This window comes from Carassius carassius, chromosome 8, assembly GCF_963082965.1.
Source record: "Carassius carassius chromosome 8, fCarCar2.1, whole genome shotgun sequence".
Lineage (NCBI taxonomy): Eukaryota > Metazoa > Chordata > Actinopteri > Cypriniformes > Cyprinidae > Carassius > Carassius carassius.
Window position 1 is genome coordinate 28,459,643 of NC_081762.1, and position 12,538 is coordinate 28,472,180.

General features: G+C 34.5%; 1 protein-coding gene across 5 annotated transcripts in view; it reads right to left on the bottom strand.

Annotated features, from left to right (window-relative positions):
• Nucleotides 1–12,538, bottom strand: part of LOC132145684 (receptor-type tyrosine-protein phosphatase U-like) — a 259,638-nt gene that overhangs the window by 132,309 nt on the left and 114,791 nt on the right. For all 5 annotated transcript variants that reach the window (XM_059556881.1, XM_059556878.1, XM_059556880.1 and 2 more), the window contains exon 3: nucleotides 2,402–2,673. In XM_059556881.1, coding sequence (XP_059412864.1) covers nucleotides 2,402–2,673 — 272 coding nt within the window. The remainder of the gene's footprint in view (nucleotides 1–2,401; nucleotides 2,674–12,538) is intronic.

A 12,538-nucleotide genomic window follows, 5' to 3' on the forward strand; every position in this document is an offset into this window, starting at 1 on the left:
TTTCTTTAAGCCTTATGCATGTTCCCTTCAGCTTCTTGTTAGAAGTGTCTATCCGTCAGTGGTCTGTTTCACTTTTTTGTGAAGCGTTTGATGTGAAATAATGGCCTTCAGATTGCCATCTGCCTACATTTAAGAACAGCCTCAGTATTGCTGCTGCACCTGTGACACTTTAAACGTCTCTCTATGTAGGCAGCTCACTACAGAGTTTGTTATTCCTCAGCTCTGCTGCCTCATTATCTGCTCTTGACAATACAAATGCAGCAATTTATCTGTGTCTTCATGTGCATTTGTATCTGTCCCTGTTCCCGTACACAATTACACACAACATTCATCACACGCTTACATATTATGAATTACATTGTCATAAATGACTGCAGGCAATTACTACAAGCTAACTACAGTTGACTAACATGCCTCGCACACATAACCAAACAACTCGAATTTTCCCAAATTCCATGTGTATTACACCACAGCACGTCTGAACAAACCAGACACCATTCTCCACAGAGGAAAAAATGAGACGGACAGCGAGCAACAGAAACAGAGGGCTAAGATCATTTCTTCACATTGTCTGTCTGGGAACCCTGTAGTGCACTGTGAGTATTTGTGTGTGTGTGTGTGTGTGTGTATGCATTGATCGTGGCATGGCTGTAATCTCATTAAAGCTGGTCTGATTTATGGAGAGAGGAGCGATACGGGTCAGGGTTATGGAAACCACACTGGACCTCCTCTTTCAAACGGGTCACACACACACAAGTGGGGGTCAATTGACTCTGTACTCACGTACGCACACACATACTCGGCTTACTGGTCATTATGGGCTTTTTTGGAGAGCAAATGAGGGGCGAGTTATTAATCATAGCCTTTAACAAGGTGACAGTGTTTTGTGAGCTAACCATTAGAGGAACAAGTGACTCAATAACACACCCTCTGACCAGAGCTGAAGATAATAGACTATTTAGTGTTGGGAAAAAAATAAAAATATGTGTTTGTTGGTATATAGATACAGTCACTTTCGGAAAGTTTTCAAATATGCAGAAGATGCTGGAAAACCAAAGAATGTGCAGGAGGTGGAGGATTTTTCTGAAGAACAGCAGGCAGTTGAACTGCGCAGGACCAACAAGGGACTCTATCTCTATCACAAAATATAAAAACATGTGGATCATCCAGGAAATGATAGTAAAGTATTAAGATTCAAGGGTATGTAAACTTTTGAATGGGGTCATTTTTATAAATCTTGTGGAGTATATATAAACATCTGTTATGTGAAATAGCTTATTCATGACAGTACTACATTAACAAAAAAAAAAAAAAAAATGAACCCTTATAATTTGTTTCAATTATTAACATCTTGCACATTCTGCGAGGTGTGTGTAAACATATGAGCACAAACTGTATATACAGGAGCAGGTCTAAAGAAATTATGTATATACCCACTCCTACTGTAAATGTCAACATGTAAAAGGTATAGCCCATGGAAAACATGATTTTAGTTGATATTTTGAAATAAGAGTTTATTGTACTATATTACACAATCTAAAGATACCTTTCCTACGGAAGTTCTAAGCGGCCATGCATTCAAATTTTTTTCCTTCTTGTTTTTTTGTTATAACGACTTAATTTTCTCTTTATCTCGACATAACCAAAGTCGTTTTCTCGTTATAACGACTTAATTTTCTCTTTATCTCGACATAACCAAAGTCGTTTTCTCGTTATAACGACTTAATTTTCTCTAAGAAGTTACAAAACTGTGCCAGCAGGTGGCACTATAGACCTGAATATAACTGATGGGATGTTGTACACTGTCCACTTTACTGTACGCGGACCTTCCTCATGATCACTATCATTTGTGCAGTCTTGTTCATTACTGACATTTAATTAATTCATAAATGTTAAATGCTTGAATCAATATGATTATTTTGTGTATTAAGTTCTTGCTAGATGCATGAGTTTCACCAACGTGCCCTGTGTCAAAATAACTGCTTATCAAAAGCAAGGTTGACGTCACTGTATTCTGTTTGAACCTATATCTTTATTTGTGCTTCGTTTAGGCACATGATTAGGTAGTTAATAAGCGGAGATGTGCCCAGTTATCTACAGTTGGACAGGATTTAACGATAGGCTATTTGTGATGTGCTTCTTTTCCTTATTATTAATCTTTATTGTTAACCATATTGATGAGAAATATGATGTATATGTAAAGTGCATAGGCTAATTCAATTCATGTAGCAAAAAACAGCCACTTTCTTATGGTCAAGGAATGGCTAACATTTATTACAGTGTTTTTGATACATTTTCAAAAGTTTGAGGTCAGCGAGTTATTAATATATTAAAACATTTATTTAGCAGGACACATTACATTGATTAAAAGTTTCAGTAAAGACACTGGCATTGTTCTCACCTGGTACTCGCTGGGCCAGAAGGTGCTGACGGCCAGCTCCACCTGATGCCACTGCCGCCCCTGAGAGCCGGACACATTCCACACGGCATTTCCCCGCGAGCCGCCGTTTACACGCACATACACGGTTAGGACCCCGGGACTGTGTCCGTCACGGCTGTACAGAAAATAACTGAACTGCACACAGTGTGTGTCGTTCTCACTCAGCGGACGTAACATGAGCTGAGCCCGCTGTCCTGCACCATACTGAGAAGAGTTCACCAGCATGTAGGAGCCTGGAGAGAGACCGTGAGAGAGAGATTGTTAATTTCTTCATTTACTTGGCACTAGATAAAATAGAATCAACCACTGCAGGTGTCCAAGTAGTGCACATAAATGTTGTATCATTCCTTAACTAATCAGACTTTCTGATCTAAACAGTTGAGTGAATTATGCAACAACTCACTCATTTATAGAGTCACTTTTTGCCAGCTATTGGGTGTAATAATGTAACCTTCAGAAAGAGTCACTGAAAAATCCCTAACACTAATACACATATATAGCCTATAAATTACACATCAACCTTTGTGTTGGGTGGCTGGGATGCAGCTCTAGCTAAGCTCACAATTATACACAGTGAGCATAAATGATTGCAGTGGAGTTGGGGCAGGGCAGAGTTCACTGTGGCTAATGTAGTATAAAGCAGGTGTAATCAGTGCAGTGATGATGGCAGCTCTGCCTGGGTACTCCAACATTATTAATCAAGCTGACACAGATATTAAACCTCTAGTGTCTGCCACCAGGAATACCACAAAAACAACATTACATACAGCGAAAAATTAACAGGTACAAATTAAAGAAATCCAACAAATGTTTCATAGATACAACACAACAAACACAAAATACTGAGTGTTGTGTCTCAATGCAGGTAAAATGATTTTAATTGCTCAATGTCTTTTAATTTAATATGCGCAACAGCATATCTTACTTTAATGGTGTTTGTTGGATGTGACACTTTTCTGAAGCATGACATGTTTTCAGGGCTGGATTTCAGAGTTTTCAATTGTCATAACAGGTGGCAGACATCAACAATGATTCTGAGCCTTTTGATTTTTGTTTTATTTTTGCAATTCATAAAAATCAACCTTAAGTTGTTATAACATCAGTCAGGAAGGCTCCTGCACAGCTGGCCTTTTTTATCAACTGAAAAACATCTATTTATTAATTTAAAATGGCACCAGAACCCACAGACACTCAATGAGCCAGAGTGCAAAAACAGACAAGCAAAGTTAAAGAAACAAAAATAAGGATGCCAATCCTTTTTGATGACAAATTATACAGTCCTTGTATAACAGATTGGTGCCGTGACCCTGATAGTTGTGAGAGAAGCTAGAAAAAGCTATACATTATAAAAAAAACTACTTAACTTTCTTGGTCTCAAGAGGTGTTCTAGATCTGTTTAGGTCTGCAATTGTTTTCAGTGCCAAGTGGCATTGGTTTGCATGCCTCTGAGAGTGGTGCAGGTAGCACACTGGTGCCATGACCCGGATTGGAGTGAGTGTAATGTAGGAAAGCTAGTATGAGCTATATATGCAAACTTCATTCTTTTGGTCTGAAGAAGGGAGCTGGAGAACTTTAGTGTATTCTTAGCACAATTGCCTCCCATGCCGGGTGGCGCAGGTTTGAATATCTTCTTTACAGAGAAAACACATGAACAACACGTTGAAAATCACATGAAAAATATGTGAAACACATATGAAACCCATGTGAAATGTGTGATTTTAAAGCAATTTTAATTTTTTTTTTTTATGCAAGGGTGTTATGAGGCAAATCTAGCTAAAGGTCAAGAAAGCATGTGTATAAGCACTAAACCCATTACAAGATTGATCTTTAATAGAAAACTGTGAAATATATTATGAAAGATAAGAGATAAAACATTTACTTCACGGATATTTTCCCCTGTATTTTATACCAGATACCATATTTTATATCATAATATCGTACACTCAACATATTCATGTTCCACAGTTACATGGTAGCACACAGGTATATGTCCAACCAGAAATTGAGCATGAACCAAAAAAAAAAACTAAACAAAAAAAAGGCACATATGGGTCCAGTAATGGAAACTTTTTATTACTGAAGTCCATTGCAAATAACTCCCATCGAAGGTCAACAGCTGCCCTTCATCTGCATTTGAAATTTAAAGCATGTTGTTTCTTACGCTTGACTGTTTCAAACAACAACCCAATGAGGAACAAGTTTGCAGCTCCATCGTCCGGAAGAGAACATGAGCGGTTGTTTTTAGACTGAGTGTCAGGTTTGTATGCATGGGCGCTCTTATGGAACGGACTTTAGAGCTGCGGCTTAAAGAGAACAGAGGATAAAAGAAGCTTCTTAAATCAAAAGTCCATCTGACAGTCTGTATGCAGATCAGGGCCTGAATGAGCATCAGTGCCTGCGGTGAATCGCTATGACAGTCACAATTGAAAAAGTGTTGCATCCTGGGAGAGCTCAGCAACAGAATAAAACTTTTAGCTATACTGGCAATTTTAGCAACTTTGGATGCAGCATCCTGAATAGAAATTGGGGGAATAAAAAACTTAATCAGTTTCCTCCAAATTTGTGGTCAGTTATAATTTGGTGTGTTGCTCAGATAAAGTAAACTAACAAACCTAATGTAGTTTTTCAACACTGAATGAAAATGTAGTCTTATTTATTTTATAAAGAAATAAGTACATGTTCTTTCACTTAAAAAAATTAATAAATATAAAATACTATTTTAGTTTATATAGTCTATTATAGTTAATCATATTTTGAATTAGCTTTATATTTTATATATATATGTATTTAATAAAATTTGTATGAATTTTGTTAAACGCTTTTATCATTATTATTATTATTATTATTATTACTTTTAATGTGTAATCAAGTTTTAGTTCAGATTCAGCTTATATTTATTTCCATAAAGTAATTTTATCTTTTGAATTTTCAAATTAAAAAAGATTTAATTTAGTTAATGGGTAACACTTTAGCATACTGTTTCTTACTTACTGCATAACTAATAAGGAATTATTGAAGAACTAACTCACTACTGTTTACTACTAAGGAAGATGTGTCAACTAATCAGTATGTAATACAGTTTTATGATTGTGTTAAGTAACAGTTACCTAATCAGTAACTAATGTAATCTCACATACCTTCTGAAGAACTATGAAGTAACTAACTACTAATGAACAGTTATACGCAATTACATTGAATTGTGACCCTTTCATATAAATGTAACAGAAGTAGTAGTAGTATGAAAATGCAATATTAATAAATGCAATAAATTTTATAGCGGATTTGTCTGTGTAGTGAATTGTTTAGTGAATGTGTTTTGTAAGAAATTGGCTTTCGGTAGGAACCCCACCACGACTCCAGTGCCTTGCGAAAACTTACCTTCTACCATTCTAAAGTGTAAATATTGGGAACCCATTAATAATTAATAAACAATTATTAGAACCTGAAACAGTATTCTAAAGTGAGAACATAGGTCCTGCAGAATTATTTGATAATTATTTATTCATTACTAATGGGTTGCCTATTTCGCACCTGAAACATTAGGCCTATTCTAAAGTGAAATTATAGTGAAGCCTTTAGTAATTAATAAAGACTTATCAGATAATTTCACAGGAATTACTTAGAACCTGAAACAGTATCCTAAAGTGAACCTATTAGTAAATAATAACTACTACATAATTTTGACTAAAACCAAACGTACACTCTAAAAAACCTATAAAAGTAATCATAAACTTTGTAAAATACATGACAACTTGTTTAAGATCTTTATTTCTGTTGAGAACATTTCTTAACCCTCTGGGGACGGATTGGGCGGTACCGCCCAAAATGGCATACTTTTACAAATGTGTAGTTATCTCAAAAACTATTAATGCTAGAGAGATGCGTTTTTTTTTGCCTTCTTCCTCAGATTCCACTGAAAACAGCGGTATCCAGTTTATATCCGTGTATATTAAACACGCTTCCCTTATTGCGCAATACCACTGCGTAAACAGGCCAATGAAAACTATTATGTTAGGCAGATTCAACACGCAACAACCAATGTAAAAACCGCTGGGAGGAATATTTTTCTAACCCAATCAGAGGAAGGTTACCATGATTTATTCTAGCCATTCAGAGGACTCTGTAGCTCTGCTGTAGCCTTGTAAAAGCTGGGCTGGACTATAGTAAAACGACCTCCAGCCAGGTGTAATCAATAACCGATCGGAGAATCAGCATGAGGTGGAGAAAGCAGAAAGCGATCGGAGTGTTACAGAGAACGATCGGAGTATTAGCCAGCACAAAGAAATAAATTCGAGAGAGATATAGCATTATTACAGTATTGTTTTATCAAAATTGCAAGCAGTAAAAGATTTAGGGCAGAACAAGCTCTGGAACAATTACTGGAAAGTGACGAGGGGAAATCTGGAGCAGACAGCTTTTACATAGATGACGAAGTATTTTACCAGGATGGGGAAGATCCATTTGAGGACTGGTATGTAACTTCAAATAACCTCTTTATCATTATAATTTATTATATCATACATCTTGAGTATGTATATGTTTTGGATTTTTAGTCAGATAGCGATTGAGGCATGAAATATTTGTTTTAGTGTACCATACTACTCTTTCCCTGTAAACTCAGTTCAAGAGTGGTGTGCAATTTGTTTCAATAGACTGACTTACTCAACTAAGTAAACTGCTCAGGTCAAGAGAGGTGAAATGTGTTTTTAGTGTACAGTGGAGTTTCATAGGGTTACATGAGTTTATAGGAGTTATTTTTTCTACATTGAATTTTGACACAAAAAAAGCTTCCAGTTTGATTGTGTATTTGCTCTGATGCAGGATGCAGACAGGACAACTCGCCGCACACCCCTACCCATTGTCCCTTGGACCCAGCAAACCCTGCACACAAGCCTGCAGATGTCAGAAAGTACTGTGAGCACTGCAAGGCAAGCAAAGTGTACAACAAGACCTCCTGGCCTTGCTTTGCTCACTGGCATGCCTAGGACTGTTTGTAAAAAAAGTTAATTATTTAATTGTTCTTTACACATTTGATTAAACAATAACACATTTCTGTCAAGCAAAGAGTTTGAAAAACAATTTTTTTTTCAAAAACTGTTCTATATTGTGTGTTTTTCAGTAATAAATGACAAAAAAAAATCTAATTTTCGTTTTTGAAATTCTCTAGTTTATTGTACAATTTTTCACTCATACTTCCTTTATAAACACATTGCATGCATGCTTATGGTAGCTTAGGGTCTTCTGAATCCATCGATACCAAATACATGGTGGTCCATCATCATTACATATGGTTTATAAGCCGAAATGTAAAAATAGAGAAAACAGACCAAAAAGGGCTTAGTCCCAAAAATAAAAAAAAACGCCTAGGACTGTTTGTAAATAAAGTTAATTATTGAATTGTTCTTTACACATTTGATTGAACATTAACCCATTTCTGTCAAGCAAAGGGTTTGAAAAATATATTTTTGGGTCAAAAACATTTCACTTTTGTTGTGTGAGGTAGGATTTTCAGTAATAAATGACAAAAATCTTATTTTCGTTTTTGAAATTCTCTAGTTTATTGTACAATTTTTCACTCATACTTCCTTCATAAACATATTGCATGCATGCTTATGGTAGCTTAGGGTCTTCTGAATCCATCGATACCAAATACATGGTGGTCCATCATCATTACATATGGTTTATGGAAATGTAAAAATAGAGAAAACAGACCAAAAAGGGCTTAGTCCCAAAAATAAAAAAAAACGCCTAGGACTGTTTGTAAATAAAGTTAATTATTGAATTGTTCTTTACACATTTGATTGAACATTAACCCATTTCTGTCAAGCAAAGGGTTTGAAAAATATATTTTTGGGTCAAAAACATTTCACTTTTGTTGTGTGAGGTAGGATTTTCAGTAATAAATGACAAAAATCTTATTTTCGTTTTTGAAATTCTCTAGTTTATTGTACAATTTTTCACTCATACTTCCTTCATAAACATATTGCATGCATGCTTATGGTAGCTTAGGGTCTTCTGAATCCATCGATACCAAATACATGGTGGTCCATCATCATTACATATGGTTTATGGAAATGTAAAAATAGAGAAAACAGACCAAAAAGGGCTTAGTCCCAAAAATAAAAAAAAACGCCTAGGACTGTTTGTAAATAAAGTTAATTATTGAATTGTTCTTTACACATTTGATTGAACATTAACCCATTTCTGTCAAGCAAAGGGTTTGAAAAATATATTTTTGGGTCAAAAACATTTCACTTTTGTTGTGTGAGGTAGGATTTTCAGTAATAAATGACAAAAATCTTATTTTCGTTTTTGAAATTCTCTAGTTTATTGTACAATTTTTCACTCATACTTCCTTCATAAACATATTGCATGCATGCTTATGGTAGCTTAGGGTCTTCTGAATCCATCGATACCAAATACATGGTGGTCCATCATCATTACATATGGTTTATGGAAATGTAAAAATAGAGAAAACAGACCAAAAAGGGCTTAGTCCCAAAAATAAAAAAAAACGCCTAGGACTGTTTGTAAATAAAGTTAATTATTGAATTGTTCTTTACACATTTGATTGAACATTAACCCATTTCTGTCAAGCAAAGGGTTTGAAAAATATATTTTTGGGTCAAAAACATTTCACTTTTGTTGTGTGAGGTAGGATTTTCAGTAATAAATGACAAAAATCTTATTTTCGTTTTTGAAATTCTCTAGTTTATTGTACAATTTTTCACTCATACTTCCTTCATAAACATATTGCATGCATGCTTATGGTAGCTTAGGGTCTTCTGAATCCATTGATACCAAATACATGGTGGTCCATCATCATTACATATGGTTTATAAGCCGAAATGTAAAAATAGAGAAAACAGACCAAAAAGGGCTTAGTCCCAAAAATGAAAAAACGCCTAGGACTGTTTGTAAATGAAGTTAATTATTGAATTGTTCTTTACACATTTGATTGAACATTAACCCATTTCTGTCAAGCAAAGGGTTTGAAAAATATATTTTTGGGTCAAAAACATTTCACTTTTGTTGTGTGAGGTAGGATTTTCAGTAATAAATGACAAAAATCTTATTTTCGTTTTTGAAATTCTCTAGTTTATTGTACAATTTTTCACTCATACTTCCTTCATAAACATATTGCATGCATGCTTATGGTAGCTTAGGGTCTTCTGAATCCATCGATACCAAATACATGGTGGTCCATCATCATTACATATGGTTTATGGAAATGTAAAAATAGAGAAAACAGACCAAAAAGGGCTTAGTCCCAAAAATAAAAAAAAACGCCTAGGACTGTTTGTAAATAAAGTTAATTATTGAATTGTTCTTTACACATTTGATTGAACATTAACCCATTTCTGTCAAGCAAAGGGTTTGAAAAATATATTTTTGGGTCAAAAACATTTCACTTTTGTTGTGTGAGGTAGGATTTTCAGTAATAAATGACAAAAATCTTATTTTCGTTTTTGAAATTCTCTAGTTTATTGTACAATTTTTCACTCATACTTCCTTCATAAACATATTGCATGCATGCTTATGGTAGCTTAGGGTCTTCTGAATCCATCGATACCAAATACATGGTGGTCCATCATCATTACATATGGTTTATGGAAATGTAAAAATAGAGAAAACAGACCAAAAAGGGCTTAGTCCCAAAAATAAAAAAAAACGCCTAGGACTGTTTGTAAATAAAGTTAATTATTGAATTGTTCTTTACACATTTGATTGAACATTAACCCATTTCTGTCAAGCAAAGGGTTTGAAAAATATATTTTTGGGTCAAAAACATTTCACTTTTGTTGTGTGAGGTAGGATTTTCAGTAATAAATGACAAAAATCTTATTTTCGTTTTTGAAATTCTCTAGTTTATTGTACAATTTTTCACTCATACTTCCTTCATAAACATATTGCATGCATGCTTATGGTAGCTTAGGGTCTTCTGAATCCATTGATACCAAATACATGGTGGTCCATCATCATTACATATGGTTTATAAGCCGAAATGTAAAAATAGAGAAAACAGACCAAAAAGGGCTTAGTCCCAAAAATGAAAAAACGCCTAGGACTGTTTGTAAATGAAGTTAATTATTGAATTGTTCTTTACACATTTGATTGAACATTAACCCATTTCTGTCAAGCAAAGGGTTTGAAAAATATATTTTTGGGTCAAAAACTTTTCACTTTTGTTGTGTGAGGTAGGATTTCCAGTAATAAATGACAAAAATCTCATTTTTGTTTTGAAATTCTCTAGTTTATTGTACAATTTTTCACTCATACTTCCTTTATAAACATATTGCATGCATGCTTATGGTAGCTTAGGGTCTTCTGAATCCATCGATACCAAATACATGGTGGTCCATCATCATTACATATGGTTTATAAGCCGAAATGTAAAAATAGAGAAAACGGACCAAAAAGGGCTTAGTACCCTAAGGGTTAATATAGCATATTTTATTCCATTCTAACATGTAAACTGCCCAAATTTAAACTAATTTAACAAACATTTTATAATCAAAAGTTAAACATTTACTGTAGAAGCAAACACAAATGCTAAAATATGCAAAATGCATATTTCATTTCCATTATAGGCTAATAAGTGGACTGTAACAAAGTTGTTACTGTAGTAGTACTTTGTACTTGTACTTTTACTCAAGTAATTTTGAAAATGAATAGGCCTACTTATATTTTTACTGAAGTATTTTATTGACGCATCTGTACTTTTACTCAAGTACTTGACATGTGGTTCACAACCTGATAATTATAGTGACTCTTTGCGTAAAACTGTTCAGTAGTAGTTATTTCATAGTTATATTTCTTGAAACTTAATTAGTAGATAACTAATAGTAGTTCTTTAGGAGGTATGATGGAATATAAGAGTTATTGATTAGCTAACTGTTACGTAACACAATCATAAAATTATATTACATACTGATTAATTAACACGTCTTCCTTCATAGTTAAATTTACTATTAGTAACTACTAAAGTAGTTACTGATAATTCCTTATTAGTTATGCAGTATTAAGAAACATTATTCTAAAGAGTTACCAGAAAATGTTTTATTTTGCATCTGTTATTTATATTTTATCTCATATTGATAGGAAACAATATACCAACCAGAATTGAGTATTGTGGATAACTGTATAATAACAGCAAATTAAAAAGAAAGAGGTTACACTTTATTTTAAGGTGTCCTCGTTACATTGCCATTTTACGTTTAAATACTGAGTAATATTAATAAACTACATGTACTTGCTATATGGTTAGGTTTAGGATTAGTGATTGGCATAAAGTTACTTGCACGTAATTATGCATAATTAAGTGTTGTTGATATTATTATAGTAAGTACATCGGACATGCAACACCTTAAAATAAAGTGCTACCAAAAAAATACATCACTGTTTGGAATACCTGTTTCAAGTATGCCCCGTTATGAAAGTAAAATGATTTGTAATATCTTTGTTTTTTTTTTTTGTTTTTTTTTTACTTTAAATATATGTAATTGTTTATTCCAGAGCTGGCACTTTCTGTGGATAATATTGTTAACCTGATTTTTATTTTATTTTTTTACTTTTTACTGTTTCTGACATCCTAAATTAGGATCTTCAGAACCCAAGATCTTCGGTGCATGGCCGGTACGGCTTGATACACTTCAAAGTCTGAAATAATAATGTCTGAACCCTACAAACACCTCTAACATACAATCCCAGCTCGGCTCGCACCCGCCACACATGCTGCTGTAATCACTGCTGAGCTTCCTGGAGGCTCTGGGTCCATTTCTCAGAAGTGATTAATTTCCCTCTCCCCCTCCTCCTCTGGCGGCGCATGTAGGAGCCTGCCTCCTCTCAGATGAAGGGTGTGAGCGCCAGGGACCATGACCCAAATGAAATTTCACACACTCATTTTTCTGGAGCCCATTTTCAGGCCCTGACAGGTGGCAGAGGAGAGATGGGAGGTCAGGCAAATGAATCGTGGCAGAGCGCTGCTGGAAATCTGACTGTTCCTTATTTACTGATAACACTTTATATAATGAAACAGTGTAACGCAGTAACCTAAACATGACAGGAATCTGGTAAAAGAGCATTCTGAGTTCAGAA